The sequence below is a fragment of the Aspergillus melleus genome, assembly GCF_016097325.1.
Source record: "Aspergillus melleus strain CBS 546.65 chromosome Unknown contig1, whole genome shotgun sequence".
NCBI classification, from domain to species: Eukaryota; Fungi; Ascomycota; class Eurotiomycetes; order Eurotiales; family Aspergillaceae; genus Aspergillus; species Aspergillus melleus.
The window spans coordinates 6037587-6054076 of NW_025763370.1; the positions used below are offsets into that span (position 1 = coordinate 6037587).

Below are 16490 nucleotides of genomic sequence, written 5' to 3' on the forward strand. Positions count from 1 at the left end.
AGCACTGCAGTCCCTCTACGTATTAGGGGTCTTGCCACAGCGTTTATGGCGCCATCTGAGCGACTCTGACCCCGTAGATAGAGTTCAGTTCTGCAGTGTGGGAGTAAAAGACTTCGAATCCAGACACGTCAGCTGTCAGAAGGATTCCAGTGCCTGTGAGACGGGTTTGGTGACTTTCGGCAGCTGTGAGCCGACGGATAAGAGTGCTGAGCCAATGAACTAATCTATGTATAGCACGGACAGCGGCGTCCACACATAGATGCGAGACCAAATTCCCTAAGGGGGATGATGCCATCATGTTCTAGCTTGCCGGAGGGATTCAAATGTCCGAAACGACGCCATAGTGTGTGATAACGGCATGAGCTCTCTGTTGAGTCCAGTTGCACCGAGGATGGGGCCAGCTTCCAGCTTTGACGATACATTGAGTTTGGCCGATCGACATTTTAGTGGCAAGATCACAGAGTATGTTATCATGCTGAGGGCATTTGTTGTCTATATAATACTTGACGATGCCCATTAAGTCTGGATCCAGCAGAATTCTTGCCTTCATGAGATCGAGCAATCAAAAAGCAAATCACAATCATTATCATGCCTTTCTTGGATCCTTCCGCGTCAAGCTCCGAGCGGGATAAGAGCACCTCGGGCACAGAATACAGCACACGAGTGAGTTTCCTGATGATCCACCATCTTGCCACCTCTTCTGTATTGACTGGCTTCAGGATGAATCGAGAGGCGTTGCCGTAGTGGGCATGGCCTGCCGCGCCCCGGGTGGAATAAATGACCCGGACCAGCTTTGGAAGTCCTTGTTAGACAAGCTGGACGCCAGCGGGGAAGTTCCTTCTTCTCGATGGGAGTCGTATCGCAACAGGAACCCTCGCTTCGAGAGTGCACTCGACGGAACCACAAACCGCGGCTATTTCGTCGAGAACATTGAGGACTTTGACTGCCAATTCTTTGGAATCTCCCCCAAGGAGGCAGAGCAAATGGATCCCCAACAACGGATCTCTCTCGAAGTGGCATGGCAGGCGATCGAAAATGCCGGCATTTCCGCGCAAAAGCTCAATGGTACTGACGCGGGAGTCTTCTGGGGCATCAATACCGATGATTACTCACGACTCATCCTGGAGGATCTCGCTGATGTCGAGGCGTGGATGGGCCTTGGGACTGGATTCACCGGGGTTCCCAATCGCATTTCTTACCACTTGAACATAAATGGCCCGAGTGTCTCGGTTGACGCCGCATGCGCCTCTTCTCTTGTGGCTGTACACAACGGTGTTCAAGCTATCCTCGAGGGTGAGTCAACCGTTGTGATTGCCGGTGGTGTGCATGCCATGTGTGGCCCTGCTCTCACACGAGTAATGGACAAGGCGGGAGTCTTGTCACCCGACGGACGTTGTCGCTCCTTCGACGACAGTGCTTGTGGATACGGGCGTGGGGAGGGTGCAGGGGCGGTTGTCCTGAAATCTCTCCCGGAGGCCATCAACGATGGAGACCACATTCTTGCGGTGATCAAGGGAAGCGCCGTCGCACACAATGGTCGATCAAACGGCATCATGGCCCCCGATTCTAAATCTCAGCAACGAGTAGCTTTGAAAGCTCTGCGGGCCGCTGGCGTTGACCCGATGACCGTTCAATTCGTTGAAGCCCATGCCACATCGACCTCACTCGGAGACCCAACAGAGATTTCTGCGATCGCGGAGGTGTATGGAAAACTAAGACCGACCAATGATCCATGCTACGTTGGCTCAATCAAGCCAAATATTGGTCATCTGGAGGCAGGTGCAGGTGTTATGGGATTCATCAAAGCAGTTTTGGCCCTTCAGCACGGGGTTATACCTCCTCAAACGAACCTACAAACTTTGAACAGTAAAATCGACTGGAAGAATGCCGGCCTGCGTGTCGTGAAAGAGAAGACGAAGTGGCCGGCAACGGAGGGAAGGCGACGGGCGGCAGTTTGTTCTTATGGTTACGGAGGAGCTGTCACTCATGCCATTCTTGAGGAGGCTCCCCCACTCCCGCAATTGGTCCAGCCTGAGATTCCTGTTGTCAATGAGACTGGCCCACGAGTGTTGCTGGTGTCTGCCCTCCAAGAACAGCGATTGCCGGCAGCAGCGGGGTCATTGAGAGACTGGCTCAGCCAACACCCCCAGCCTCCTAGCTTGGATTCTATCTCCAAGACCCTAGCTGCGAGACGTACCCACCATGACATTCGAGCGGCTGCGATAGTGGACGACACTGCCAGCGCCGTGGTTGGTTTGGATAACCTGGCCAAAAAGGAAAATTCTGTTTGGACCGTTCAAGGCCGTGTGCTTAAGTCAGCTCCGACAAGAGACGTTGTCTGGGTCTTCTCCGGGCACGGAGCGCAGTGGCAAAGCATGGGAAAGGAGGTCCTGAAAAACGAGGTTTTTCTAAACGCAATCAAGCCCCTGGATGCTATTGTACGCAATGAAATCGGCTCATCCCCGATTGAATGGCTCCAGTTGGGCGATTTTGCGTCGTCCGATCGTGTTCAAATCTTGACCTTCCTGATGCAAATCGGCATCAGTGCAATCTTGCAGAGCCAAGGGATCGTCCCAAACGCTGTTATTGGTCACTCTGTTGGAGAAATTGCAGCTTCCGTTGTGGCAGGGGCACTCTCTCCGGAAGAGGGTACACTTCTCGTCACGCGCAGATCTGTCCTGTATCGACAGGTCATTGGCCAAGGCGCGATGGCCCTGGTACGCCGGCCTTTCGAGCAGGTCTCTCGAGAGCTTGAAGGTAACGACAAGGTGACAGTTGCTATCGATTCATCGCCTTCCTCATGTGTCATCGCCGGAACCAAAGATGCTGTCAAGGAGATTCAGGAGTCCTACAACAAGCAGGAAATCGAGAACTTCACCGTCAAGACCGATATTGCGTTTCATTCACCGATGCTAGACCAGCTTGCAAACCCTCTGTCGGTCGCTCTTCGAGATGTTATTTGGCCCAAACAGCCGTCCATCAAGCTCTATTCCACAACGTTGTCGGACGCACGAAGTCAAAATCCCCGAGGCGTCAAGTACTGGATTGATAACATGATTAGTCCAGTTCGATTGACATCTGCCGTGCAGGCCGCCAAAGAGGATGGCTTTAGAATCTTCTTGGAGGTCTCAAGTCATCCACTTGTCGCGCATTCTATCGAAGAAACGCTTGTGGACAGTGACGCTGGGGAGCATGTGGTGATACCCACCCTTCGCCGCGACCAGCCTGCCGAGAAAAGCATTCTTCGTGCCATAGGCCGTCTGCATTGTAGCGGCGTTGAAATCGACTGGGAGAACCAAATATCCGGACCTTGGGTGCATGGTGTGCCAACTGCACCATGGGTGCATCGCCCTTTCTGGCGCAAACCTTCCGCCGCAGCTCTCGCCCTGCACAACGTACGTGGGCACAGTTTACTAGGCCAGAAGGTTTCAGTGGCAGGTAGCGAGACCGTTCTCTACACAACAACTTTGAGCAAGGATGCAAAACCTTTCCCCGGAAGTCATCCTGTCATGGGAACTGAGATCATACCCGCGGCGGTTCTTCTCAACAGCTTTCTTCAAGCCACCAGCGGCTTTGCATTGCAGAATGTCAACTTGATTGCACCTCTGGAGACTGAGTCTCAACGACTTGTGCAAGTGGTGATTCAAGGCGACGACGTGAAAATTTTGTCGCAAATCGTACACAAAGAGCAGCTACTTGATAACCCCTGGACGACCCATACAACCGCGAAGATTGTCCCCCGATCAGAAGCCACGGAAGCAGCCGTCGATGAAACAATCAAATCACACCGCCCAGGAAAGGAGCTTAGCAAATCATTCACCATGGACTACTTGACAGGAACAGGGGTTGACGGCATGGGATTCCCTTGGGCCGTGCTAGAGCACTGGGGTGACACTCAAGAAATGATGGTGCGTGTTGAAGTCGACCCAGATAATGAGCGTCTTCAATGGGAAACCTCTTCATGGGCGCCGTTCCTGGATGCAGCAACCTCTATTGCCGCCACCATATTCCACGATCGGGCCAAACTACGCATGACGGCCGGCCTAGGCGCGATTGAGATATTGAAGGAGCAGGACCCACCAAGGGTTGGCTGGATTCGCGTGCAGAGAAATGACGGCAACGACTGCACCTGCAACGTCGATATCCTGGATGAAGAGGGCGAACACTTTGTACGAATCAACACTATGCGCTTCGCAGAGCTCGAGAGCGGCTCCGATCAGAATGACGGCGTCTCGAAGCTTGTGCACCGAGTGGCCTGGCCGCCGGCAAGACTCACCGAGGAACCTCTTCACATTCAAGAGATTGTTCTAGTCACAAGCGACGAGGATGCTAAAACTGTTTACACCAAGGAGGTCCCTCGCCACGTGGGCCTAACTCACATTTCGACTCCAGATGAGCTGGTCCAGCGTGGAGCGGATATCGCATACCGTAAAGAGCTTGTTGTTGTCTACGTCCCTGGTCAGGTCTCGTCATTCCAGGACATCCCCGACTCAGTCGAACATTTCTTGGCGGAGCTTCTTGCGGTCGCAAAACATTTGATCCAGTCAGGCTCACCAAGCAAGCTCTTCGTTCACACGACGAATGCATTCCAGGGTAAGACGCCAACGGCGCTGGCTCACGGACCGCTTCTCGGCACAAGTCGCCTTATTTTCAGCGAGCACCCGGACATCTGGGGCGCTCACATTGATGACGAGTATAGATCGGTGCCTCTCTCGACTATGAAATACATTCAAGGAAGCGACGTCATTCGGGTCCTAGACGGAGTCGCCCGAACGGCAAAACTCCGGGATCTTCCACTGGATCGCCGCACACAATCTGTATCTCAGATGCTGCCTCGTCCCGAAGGAACCTACTTGATCACTGGAGGACTTGGGGATCTTGGACTCGCAACAGCTGAATTCTTCGCAGACCACGGAGCGCGGCGGATAGTCCTGCTATCTCGGCGTCAACTACCACCTCGCAGACTGTGGGGCAGTCTCACGGGTGCCGGTCAAGCAGTCGCTGCGCGGATAAACGAGTTGGAAAAGCGCGGCCTTTGCGTCTTCGTGCTTTCCATTGACATCGGGTCTAGCACCGCTGCCGAGACACTCATCCAATCGCTAGACCAGCTAGGCCTTCCACCAGTTCAGGGCGTCGTCCACGCAGCCGGGGTGTTGGAAGACCAGCTTATCCTTAACACCACCGAGGAAGCATTCCATCGTGTTCTCTCGCCCAAAGTCACCGGTACATTGGCTCTTCACCAGGCATTCCCTCCCGGTACTCTTGACTTTTTTGTCCTATTTGGTTCGTGTGGTCATCTGGTTGGCTTCCCTGGACAGGGCGCCTACGCGCCTGCTAACGCTTTCCTTGACTCTATTGCTACTCATCGTCGCAATCTTGGAGATAACGCGGTATCATTCCTGTGGAGTTCTTGGACCGACATGGGTCTGGGTAATGGTAACGACTTGCTGGTTTCGGAGATCGAGAACAAGGGTATCACAGAGATCAGCCGCCAAGAAGCGTTTGAGGCCTGGCTGCATCTTGCCAGATATGACATTGATCACGGCGTAGTGGTCCGAGCCCTGCCGATCGAGGAGGGACAAGGCATTGTGAACCCTCTGCTGACCGACATTGCCGTTTATCGTCGCTCGACAAATTCGGCCCCGAAGTCCGGAGAGCCCGCTGCTGCGACCCGTACGTCGACTATACCGTCGTCTGGACCCGAATTGAAGGCCTACTTAGATGAGAACATTCGCGCGACTGTCGGAGAAGTTCTTCATCTTCCTCCATCTGATGTTGACCCTATGGTCGCACTTGCAGACATGGGTATGGATTCGGTGATGACCACCGTTTTACGACGACAGCTCCAGAAGGCGTTCAATATCAACGTACCGCCAACCTTGATATGGAATCACCCAACAGTTGGTCACATGGTCGGGTGGTTTGCGGAGAAACTAGCTGCCTAGATTGGGTTCGACTAGACAAAAGACCCAAACAAGTTGGTTCCTTTTGTGTGATGTTTTATGGAAGCTCGAGGAAAGAAGTCGGGGTGGTGGTGGAGATGAGGGAGAATTGAAACGCGACGCGAAAACGACGGTCGCTTGGCACATCCCGCCGCGGTCACGTGTTTAGTGCCTCAGGCAAAAAGAGGTGGTTTTCGTCGACCTTGTTGATAGATGTGATTGTTATGCTACCTGAATTTTGCAATTATGTTTCAGATAGTGCGTTCAAACAGAGTCATTTCCTTATCAGTTGTCGAAACGTGCCATGGACTTCAATTGTCTCTACAGAAACCTTCGTATCAACCGTTGTGCCAGGAAAATATATTGTCACGAGCTATATCCAAAATTCTTGATTCATTCATTAGCACAGACTTGTAATTCTGTTCACCAGAAAATCACAAGTCAAGTCTACCTCTATAACAGATTTTGAATTTAGTATCTTCTACTGAAGTACTGGTATTCGGTGAGTGAACTCTATCACTAGCAGGCTTCAATTGTCTCTATGGACAGACCGACAGCAATCCCGCGCAAATTAGGAGAGATAGTAGATAGCTATCGGGGTGGGTGGCTTCTTATTCATCGTACGTAACACAAGATAGAGCTATTAACTATCACGGTAGACTGATAGGTTCCCAAAACTTGGTAGTTGTTGCCTCAACACGGGGAACCTGAGTGACTTCAATAGCCGACGCTAATTGAAGTTGTTGAGGATCGATAAGGGGGTTAATATGGCAGACCTATTATTCTGGAGCTATCATGCAGGGAGTGGAGAAAAGCCTAGTTTGTCTTACATTTCTGAATCCGGGGTTATCTACGGAGGAGTAACCTGGGAGGAGCTCCGCCGGTAGATCAGACCCCGATAGTTTACTAGAGTGAGATGCCATGCGCTCCTATCGTGAGAGCACGATTGGCCTATGATAGACATCTTCATTTGGAGTTGTCATTACCGACGGGAGCTCTCAATGTCGGCTATGGAAGTCCTATCGTATTCAGTTGAACTCCAGCAAAGGCCGCTACTCCGCGGCGGAGCTCACTACCGCAGCATTGAGTATATTCATTGACTAGTGCCAGGGTCAACGCCCGTACCCAATTTCCTCTATTCATTCTTATAACTCTTTCAATTACAAGCCTCGGGAAAATGACATACAACGAGATCCGAGGCCGTCTAGCCCTAGTCACGGGCGCATCAGGAGGGTAAGGGGAGCCCCAGACTCGGGCGCTCGGTAGAGGGTCAGCTCGCAAGTATTGAGATAACCGCTGACAAGTACTCCGTATACTTGTAGGATTGGAGCGGCATGCTGTCGCCAACTCGCTCAGCGTGGGGTGCACCTCGCACTGACCTATTCGACAAACCTGGGATCGATCCATGAGCTCGTTGCAGAACTTCAGTCAAAGTATGCCGAGCATCAGCTACGCATATCCATTCATAAGGTAGATGTCGGATCGGCCGATCAGATTGAGGCTATGTTCCAGGAGATAGATCAGGAGCACGGCCAAAGACCAGACATCCTGATCTCGAATGCTGGATTTGGTAAACGGATAACGAACGTGTGGGACATTGAGCTCGAAGATTTTGATTACATGCTTAATGTAAACCTGCGCGCATCATTCATTCTGGTGAAGGGTGTGGTAGAGCACATGAAAGCTCAGCAATGGGGACGGATTGTGTTCATGTCCTCCATCGCTGCGTCGGGAGGTGGAATAAATGGATGTCGTGAGTTAAACCCCTACCCATTCATCCGAGGACAGGATTTAACAGACGATGCTTTCGGCAGACTATGCGGCTTCCAAGGGTGGACTGAGCGGTATGATGAAGAACCTGTCCAGTCGTTTGGCCCAGTATAACATCAGCGTCAATGACGTCGCTCCAGCTATGATCGGCGACACAGGCATGGTGCCAAATGCTGCCGCAATCGCAGACACGGTGGCAACTATCCCTCTAGGCAGGCTGGGAACACCGGAGGAGACGGCGAACGTAGTAACTATGCTGCTGACTACCGGGTATATGACCGGTCAGAGCTTACTGCTAGCCGGTGGCCTGAAATAGAACTTACCATGAGATAATAGCACCAACAAAATGATGAATGAATTCAAAGGCCGCTTCAGAAGCTTCAGATGTACCTATGTTTTGCTCCTCCGTGGAAATAGAAGTAACAACTCAATAACCACATCGACGTCCATCCTAAGTCAACATTATAATTGTTAGGCTCTCACGAAGAACCAGCAAAAAACCAGAAATTTCGGTAAACAAGGTCATAAGGTTATTTAATACTTGAGAACCATCCATTCATCGAGGGTATGATCAAGCCATCTGCAAACAATGCTCAATTATATTGGAGTCTAGAGATTATGATACCCTGTGGGGTCTACTCACGGTATTCAGAAGGCAAGCTTGCGGGTATATTCAAAGACCAGGCTACAAATGTTTCGGTCATTTCTAATAGTTTGTTCTTCATGGTAGAACTGATAAACAAGACATTGAAAATCTCATATTGAAAACACTCCGTACTTCACACATATGATAAATGAAACAACTCATGAATAATCAAGGTACTTACTTCTATGACACACACGCCTCATACCGGTAGAACAACCTTGACCCCCATATACTCCCGTTGATGCATGATCTTGCCATCGATGAGCACCTGGTGAGCACCAACTCTGTTGTTGACAGTATCAGTTGGGTCAGTGCAAGTACTGATCTGGATCTCGCGCCATTGGCGATTGGTAGGCACGACATTGCCCTGAGATGTAAGCTTCTTAAACTCCTTGTAGACTCCTTGCTCCTCAATGCAACCCTCGCGTTGGATCAGTTTTGATTCTGCAAAGCTGTGAGCATGTATTATTCATCTAGGTTGAACCGTGAGCTTACCTTGTGCAGGTGCCATGCGTAAATCTCCAATGGAGCTGTTAAAGAGAACCAGCGAAAGACGCTCTTCGTTCAATTGGTCGACAGGGGGCTTGAAGACACGATGACGAGTGGCCTTGAAGTGGCCGCCCGAGACAATTTCGAGGGTATCTCCGATGTTGATGACGAGGGCCCCGGGCTTGTAGGGAACATAGTGCCATTGTTCATCGCGGCCCCAGATCTGCAGGCATGAGATAGGAACAGAAAAAAGCAGTGTAGTCAGACCGAAGTCAGTGTGACCGTGCATGCGAAGACCCTTGGATGCCTCCTGTGTTTGTTTCTGTACCGGGCGGAAGAGGGCATGGCGGAAATACCCCTCTCCAGTTGGGCTGCCATGGGATTGTACGTTGTTCCACAGGTAGTCATCCGGTAGCTCCAACACGCGCGAGAGGACGGTCAGAAGCCGGTAGTTGACAGATTTGGTGAGGTAGTTGCTGAAGGCCTCAATCTCGTCCATGAAAGGGTGCAGGCATTTCGGTACGCGATCGAGAGACTCCCAGTCGTCCTTGTACCAGTTGAATTGTTCGATGCCATCTGCGGGGCCACGGTGGCGCTGAAAGACAGTCAGTACACGTTTCAATCTCGGACAGAGTTTGTATTCCCTACCTTGAATCCATACGGATGCTTGTAGCCTGACCACTTGCCGCTGTCGGGGTTGAAAAGCAGACGCTCCTTGTCCTCCTCGCTTATGTTGTTATATAGATATTGAGCAAGAGCGAACTGGCGGTGCAACTGTTCGAACCATGGAAATTAGCCATCTATATTTATTCTTTCTATTGTCGGTGTATCTTACCTGCTCAAGGGAAACTCCATAGTTCTCGAGGAACAAGAAGCCATCGTCGCGGATAGCAACCTTGACCTGCTGGACAAGGTTGTCAACGACAGCTGGATCATCCGAGTCAAGAAGTGACAGATCAATTGACTTGAGCTCAGCAAAGTTGTGCTTTTCTTGGGTGACAGGAGGCGGAACCCATTCTGGGACGAAAGGCTTGCCAGGGAGGTCGGCTGAAGGGGGGTTGAACGGAGCTGTGGGTGCCATGGCTAGATGTATGCAGTGAAAGCTAGTTGGTAGCGATTGATAGTGATTATAGCTCCGACATAGGGGTCTATCGTGAGCCTCTTATATCTTGCCGGTGTTGTACTGAAGCATATGAATGTGCACCGCGAGCTCCCGGCCGGTCCATAACGCGAGAAGGATCGCATCTGGCGTCCTCTCAACCGGTATGATTGAGAGAACCCAAACTCTCAATCTACTTCCTGTCCATATGACAGAGCTCCTCTCATGTTATCTTTGACTAACCCGAAGCGAGCTTGCTAGGCGGCATGTCTGGTGGAGCGGGAGGAGCTCCTCCCAACTAGGGCCGGAGGAGGCTATCTACACTTATTTATACGCATGAATTGCAATCCATCCTGTAGGCTAAGATCAAAGCTGAATTAATCCTGAACACACTCGATCCTCCTTCGCACCATTCTCAGTCAAGATGTCTCGCCAACTCATCTCCAGCGAAAAGTTCCCTACCAAGCCTCACAATTGTAAGTGGTTTCGCGACCTCGGGACCTGTCTCAGTGAATTAACAAAGCTAACATCGTGCCTCGCAGGTCCTGCTACCAAGGTCCCTGGTCTTGTTTTCTGCGCCGGGCAAACGGCCACCGGAGAGATCAAGCAAGCGACGGTAAGTCCTCTGCAAGCGTTCAGCATTGTTTGGAGCAATGGCTGACTCTCTTGTCTCATCCAGAGAACCGTTCTTCAGAACCTCAAAGAAGTCCTCGAGCTATCGGGGTCGTCGCTGGATCAAGTTGTCAAGTACAATGTGTATCTTGCGGATATGAAGGATTTTGCTGCTATGAATGAGGTCTACATTGATTTCCTGCCCCAGCCGATGCCATCGCGCTCTTGCCTGCAGGCAGTTCCTCCGGGCAATGGAACTGTCATTGAGATTGAATGTATTGCGCAGGTTTAATAATAGAAAAACTAGACGAATTTACTATAGATATAGTTTTCACAGAATGCGACCGTAATTTATTGTCTAAGCTTATCATTCATGCTATTCGATGCCTTCGGTTGATGGTTGATAAAACTAGACGCAACAAAACACAAAGTCTCATAGAATCAAAAACTGTATTACCATTAACTGAAGTGATCATGAAAGCAAACTGACTTTTGTGTGAACTCGCCCTGCTTATGATGTGTAGAGTGCTCGCATAAGAAATCCGCACTTCATCACTTCTCGGGAATAATTCCTCTACAACCATCTGGATAAGCATACCAGTAACCTAGTGAGCCATAGAAATCATTAGTGCACTCACAAAGTCAGACGGAGCTACGAGTGATTGACATAATGGAAGCACAGGAAACTAGAAAAAAGAAAAAGTCTATTTGGCATTATAATATCTTAGATTTCACGACCGAGCAATCTCAAACTCCGCCATATACCAGTTCTGAATAGCCTTCGTATCACCCGTGATAGCGACCATATCATAACGCTCCCTCGCCTCCTTCGCCATCGTTCCATTATTCACCATTCTTCCAGCCCATTTTCCATGCTTGCGCGCCGCCGCAATGATCTTGTCCACGGCCGCCACAAACTCTGGTTCATCGCCGCGCGCAGGCACATACCCAAGCAGCGATTGCGCCAGGTCATTGGGTCCAATGAAGACAAGATCAACACCCGGCACGGAGCATATGGCATCCACATTCTCGACTCCATCGCGGGTCTCGATCTGGATCATTGTGATGATCGTCTCGTTGGCAGAGAGCATGTACTCGGGTGTTGTTAGGCCATGCGCGATGGCGGGAAAGGCCGATCCTTGACCGCGCACTCCCTGGGGTGGAAACTTCGCTGACGCAACGATTTGTCGCGCCTCTTCGGCGTTGTTGATCTGCGGGACCATGATCCCATGGGCGCCGGTGTCGAGAGCTCGTTTGATGATGTCGTGGGCTGGGCCACGGATTCGAATGACGGGTGAGACGCCGAGTGCTGAAATCGCAGAGACGGAATTGTGCATTGAGTCGTCGCCGATGTGGCCATGCTCACAGTCAATGATGATGCCGTCGACACCTGTTAAGGCGACTATTTGAGCCATGCGCACGGAGGGAAGCGCCATGAAGGTCAAGAGTGGGTATTCTCCGGCTTTGATCTTGTTCAACAGCCTCAGACGGGAGTTGGAGATCTCCGTCGTCTGAGGAGTGAGGTAGGAGGTCGTTGGGGCAGGCATGTTGTGTGTGTAGGATCGAAGAGAGGAGAATGATTGATGGGAATACATTTCAAACCAGAAGTTTTCTCACTTATGTATGCCGCGTGAGGGTCTAGTATAGCCTCGGGGTTCATCCACGGGAGGAGCTCCTCCGACGCCCTGTCACTCCTCCGAGTCCTCCCAGATCCCAAGACACCAGACCCACTCGCTGTACCCCAGGTTTGAACCGAATCTAGTTGTCTAGGCGGCATTGCCAATTGGCCTGCTATCTATGGAGCCGTTCCCCTCGTTTCTTTATCTCAAGACCCACTATCAATAGCCGGGTTGGTCTTCTCTAGATAACGCGCTGTTTATTATGGCTGGAGAGGAGCCCTCAACCTGCTCCTCTGCCAGTCCAGAGCTCAGTCATTTTCTTCTGCCTGAATTTTGTCACCTCGATGTCTCCCAATATGGACCCTGACAAGGACACCAAGAAGCGTCCGCTTTCAGGACACAGCGACAAGGTCTCTGCTGCTGAAGGGCAAGTCGACATCGCATCTCGTCGTATGCCTGACAGTCTTCGCGATCTTAGCGATGAAGAGATCAAGAAGCTCAACAAGAAAGTGGTTCGGAAGGTGGACTTGCTCGTCCTCCCTACCATCGGCATTCTCTACATCCTGAACTACATCGACCGCCAGAACCTCGCTGCAGCCAAGCTCCAGGGCATCATGGAAGACCTCAACATGGACACCCAGCAATTTGCCACCGCCGTTTCCATTCTCTTCGTCGGATACCTCCCGTTCCAAATCCCGAGCAACCTCATCATGACCAAGATCTCCCGCCCTGGCATGTACATCTGTGTTGCCGTCGTCATCTGGGGTGCTATCTCTGCCTCTACCGCCGCCGTCAAGACATACGGCCAGTTGCTCGCCGTCCGAGCTGTCTTGGGAGTTGCTGAGGCGGTCTTTTTCCCAGGTGCCATCTACTATCTGTCTGCCTGGTACACAAAGACGGAGTTAGGGAAGCGCATTGCCGGGCTATACATCGCTCAACAAGTGGGCAACGCCTTCGGAGGCTTGTTCGCTGCCGCCATCCTCCAGCTAGATGGAGCCCACGGCATCGCTGGTTGGGAATGGCTCTTCATCATCGAAGGCAGCGCAACTGTTGGCATCGGCGTTGTCTGTGCCTGCATCATGCCCGAATTCCCGCACAACAGCCGCATCCTATCGCAGATCGAACGAGACCTAGCCGTGTGGCGGATCGAGTCTGAGTCCGGTGCAGCCGAAGGTACAGAGAAGGAGAGTGTATTGAAAGGATTTGCCAAAGCTCTTTCAGACCCGAAACTCTTGCTCCTTATCTTCGCCAACATGTTGTCCCAAACCCAGGGCTCTATCGCAAATTACTTCCCCACCCTCGTGGCGTCGCTCAACTTCAGCGAGACCATCAGTTTGTTGCTCACCGCACCACCATACATTCTCGCCGGCGCGGTCTACTATGTCCTCATGTTCTACTCCGACCGCAAGAACACCGTCTACCCGATCATCATGCTCTGCGTGGCCATTTCCATCGTCATGTATATCATCCCCATGACCACTCTGAACGTGGGTGCGCGTTATTTCTCAATGGTCATTCTACCCTTTGCCTCTGTCGGGCCTCAGCTTCTTCTTTACAAGACGATCAATCTGCATCTGGCTCGACCGGTGGCCAAGCGTGCTGCTGCATCGGCCTTGGTTAATGCCATCGGGGGAACGTCTAATATTTGGGCGTCGTATCTCTACTACGCCCCGCCGCAGTTCTTTGCCGCGTTTGGAACTTTGATGGGGAGTGCTGTGTTGTTGGCCCTCACGATGACTGTGTATCGGGGTTTGGTGAGACGGGAGAATAAGCGTCTTGACTCTGGAGATCCAGCAGAGATTGCAAAGGTAATGAAAGGGGGCGTGACGGAGGAGATGGTGCAGTTGAATTGGCGGTATGAGATGTATTGATTGATACTGGGGGAATCATCATGTGGATTCGTCGATGCCATCGACGTATATGTAGTAGAGGGTTGAAATATACATAGTGCATACATAGTATGGTTGAATCAAGATTCCAGCTGCTGCAGACTAGAAAGAATCAACTTCCCAATTTGCCATTGCTCTCGTCTCCGAAATACATTCCGCGCCCATTCCAAAGCACCCTGTTCATCGCCATCCTGGATCCCAGCCACCTCCATCGCGCCCGGAATGCCACCTCGCACAAGCTGCCAGGCGATCAGGAACGCCTTGTACGCGTATACCGCGGCCCATGGCGCCTCGTGGCTCGGGTCTAGTGTTGTATCGAGATAGCGGAGAAACCAGTCAACGTGTGGTTGAATGGCTTTGGCCGTCTCGACGTCCCACAGAAACTCGTACGATGGTGCCAGGGCGGTCGACTGGCTTAGTACTGCGTCTAGGCTGGAGGCAACAACGCCACCGGTATGTGCTGGGGACCAGAGATGCAGCTCGATCATGGCCGTCTCCCACGTTGCGGCTGTGTGCATGACCTTTCCGGTCTCGGGCTGCGGTCGGATGAACGGGCCCAGGGCAATCAGAGACGATCGCAGGGCGTCGAGGCGGTCCATACTGAGCATTCCGGTCATTGTGGACCAGCCGGATGCCTCTCGAGCGCTTGAAATGAGAAACTGTGCCACGTTGACGGCGCCGTAGGGGTCGAATGTCGGGATGGAGCTCGTCTCGGATGATAGGAATCGTCGAACAGCTTCGGGGTACGGGACTGAGGGTCCTGGATGTCTTGCGACGAGCTGGCGATGGGCCCAGTCTGCGGCTGACGATGCGGTCCACTGGTCTTCGGGACAGGGTAGGTCGTGTTTGACTTCCAAATGGGAGATGCAGCGCGGGATCGAGAGGAACTGGTACCAGAGCGCGTCGATCTGGTGCACGGCGAAGGATGTGCGCTTGTGTGACTCGGTTTTGATGAAGTCCCGCCAAAGGCCTTCCAGATCCTCGGCAGCAGAAGACTCGGGAGGCGTGGGCTGCATCAACCCTCCTGCTCGAGCTAGCGAGATCATGTCTGAATGCATTTTCAGTCCGATGGCTGAGTCGTCTCCGCAGAGGTACATCATGGCGCAGATTTGTAGAAGTAAATAGGACTGAATAAGGGGGGTATTGGGCCCTGTCAATCCCCCTTCGTCGGCAGTCGTAAGGGTATGCGCTCGGCGAAAACACCGCGTCGATAAACTCGCCCCTGATCCTGGCTGATCGTCGCACTCGGGGTCTTCGCCGTGTTGGTAGCCCAGGCAAATGATAGCAAGAACCAAGTGAACAGGGAGCATTGTTGCATCGAATGTTGGTCGGTGTAGAAACGGGACATAGTGAGAAACATGTGAGAAGAACAGGTCACATCCCCGTGCGATCTGTAACGGTGAGCAATCGCTCCCAGGAATGAGTTGGTCAAAGGTGCAGGGGACAGGGCTCGCTAGTTCGTAGGTTGGCTTGAGAAGGGCTGTTCCTAGTGCATCTTGCACCATGCGATCAATGGTTTCTGACTGAAGCATGGAAATTCCGCGTGGTTCGTCGTGATCGTGGAGTAGATCCAGGTTCATTTCATCCCCGGAATGATGAGGTTGAAATCCATCATGGCTATCGGGTGACGACCCCGAATACTCTTCGCGTGCTCGGCGCCGTTGTCTCTGAACAGCTCGTCCCGATTCATGCTCCGGGTGCTTTCTTTTCATATGTCGGTTGCGAAGATCGGGTCGTGAGAAGGTCGTCTGACAAAAGCCACAACGAAGAGAGGCTTGATGTGACGCAGAGTGGAGTTTAGCATGGCGTTTGAGGTTCTCATGGCGGGTGAAGCGACTCTGACAGACGAGGCACTGATAGGGCTGGTACGTGGACATTCTCGAGATATATGGAGGGCAACATGCTGTTGTGCAAAAGAATCCGGGGCTTCTCAGATGGGATCTCCTACTCGGCGCTTCCCCGCACAGCCAAGATTCGGCTAATGACTGCTTATCTGCGCTTGGAGTAGACGATAGGAGCCCTGGAGATATGCCGATGGAACACCTGACGTTACTGCTTCGAGTCTAGCGATGTTTAGTGCTTCCTTCTTATCAACAGTTCCGATTAGCGCCGGAGAAGATCCGCGGAAGACGTGTCATTCATGGTCAGATTGGAGAACAGTCTGACAGGTTCTAGTTATGTGTTATCTTTTCGGCGCGTTCATGAAGTCACGCATGTGCGCTAATTGGTATTCGTTGTGGGCATGCTCTCCTTCTTATGAAAGCTAGAGATCTCAGACATCCCATTGATTTAGCTGGTTTTCCACTGACCATTCTACCGACACAAAATGGCACTACAAATATATAATCTTCTCTAGAAGGCGTGAGCCACTTTTATATACCGGTATGATCTAACTCCAACTATCCATAAGCATCATCGAAGATA

The 16490-nt window shown here is 51.8% G+C and overlaps 7 protein-coding genes across 7 annotated transcripts; 4 read left to right on the top strand and 3 right to left on the bottom strand.

Annotated features, from left to right (window-relative positions):
• The first annotated feature begins 283 nt into the window (after positions 1-283).
• Positions 284-6583, top strand: LDX57_002145 (type I polyketide synthase). Its single transcript, XM_046083789.1, has 2 exons — positions 284-663; positions 720-6583. The coding sequence occupies exons 1-2, from the start codon at positions 589-591 to the stop codon at positions 5943-5945; spliced, it is 5301 nt and encodes a 1766-aa protein (XP_045939752.1). The 5' UTR covers positions 284-588; the 3' UTR covers positions 5946-6583.
• An 862-nt stretch (positions 6584-7445) lies between these two features.
• On the top strand, positions 7446-8028 carry LDX57_002146 (SDR family NAD(P)-dependent oxidoreductase; the record flags this gene model as incomplete). Its single annotated transcript, XM_046083790.1, has 2 exons — positions 7446-7695; positions 7757-8028. 2 exons carry the CDS (start codon positions 7446-7448, stop codon positions 8026-8028), a joined length of 522 nt encoding a protein of 173 aa, XP_045939753.1.
• A 529-nt stretch (positions 8029-8557) lies between these two features.
• LDX57_002147 (uncharacterized protein) lies at positions 8558-9928 on the bottom strand (the record flags this gene model as incomplete). The annotated part of the gene is made up of 4 exons (XM_046083791.1): positions 8558-8802; positions 8854-9442; positions 9496-9621; positions 9683-9928. 4 exons carry the CDS (start codon positions 9926-9928, stop codon positions 8558-8560), a joined length of 1206 nt encoding a protein of 401 aa, XP_045939754.1.
• Positions 9929-10370: 442 nt separating this feature from the next.
• On the top strand, positions 10371-10850 carry LDX57_002148 (RidA family protein; the record flags this gene model as incomplete). Its single annotated transcript, XM_046083792.1, has 3 exons — positions 10371-10422; positions 10489-10562; positions 10626-10850. 3 exons carry the CDS (start codon positions 10371-10373, stop codon positions 10848-10850), a joined length of 351 nt encoding a protein of 116 aa, XP_045939755.1.
• Positions 10851-11289: 439 nt separating this feature from the next.
• LDX57_002149 (HpcH/HpaI aldolase family protein) lies at positions 11290-12105 on the bottom strand (the record flags this gene model as incomplete). Its single annotated transcript, XM_046083793.1, has 1 exon — positions 11290-12105. One exon carries the CDS (start codon positions 12103-12105, stop codon positions 11290-11292), a length of 816 nt encoding a protein of 271 aa, XP_045939756.1.
• Positions 12106-12533: 428 nt separating this feature from the next.
• Positions 12534-14048, top strand: LDX57_002150 (uncharacterized protein; the record flags this gene model as incomplete). The annotated part of the gene is made up of 1 exon (XM_046083794.1): positions 12534-14048. The coding sequence occupies one exon, from the start codon at positions 12534-12536 to the stop codon at positions 14046-14048; it is 1515 nt and encodes a 504-aa protein (XP_045939757.1).
• A 9-nt stretch (positions 14049-14057) lies between these two features.
• On the bottom strand, positions 14058-16001 carry LDX57_002151 (uncharacterized protein). Its single transcript, XM_046083795.1, has one exon. The coding sequence runs from the start codon at positions 15941-15943 to the stop codon at positions 14147-14149; it is 1797 nt and encodes a 598-aa protein (XP_045939758.1). The 5' UTR covers positions 15944-16001; the 3' UTR covers positions 14058-14146.
• Positions 16002-16490: the final 489 nt, after the last annotated feature.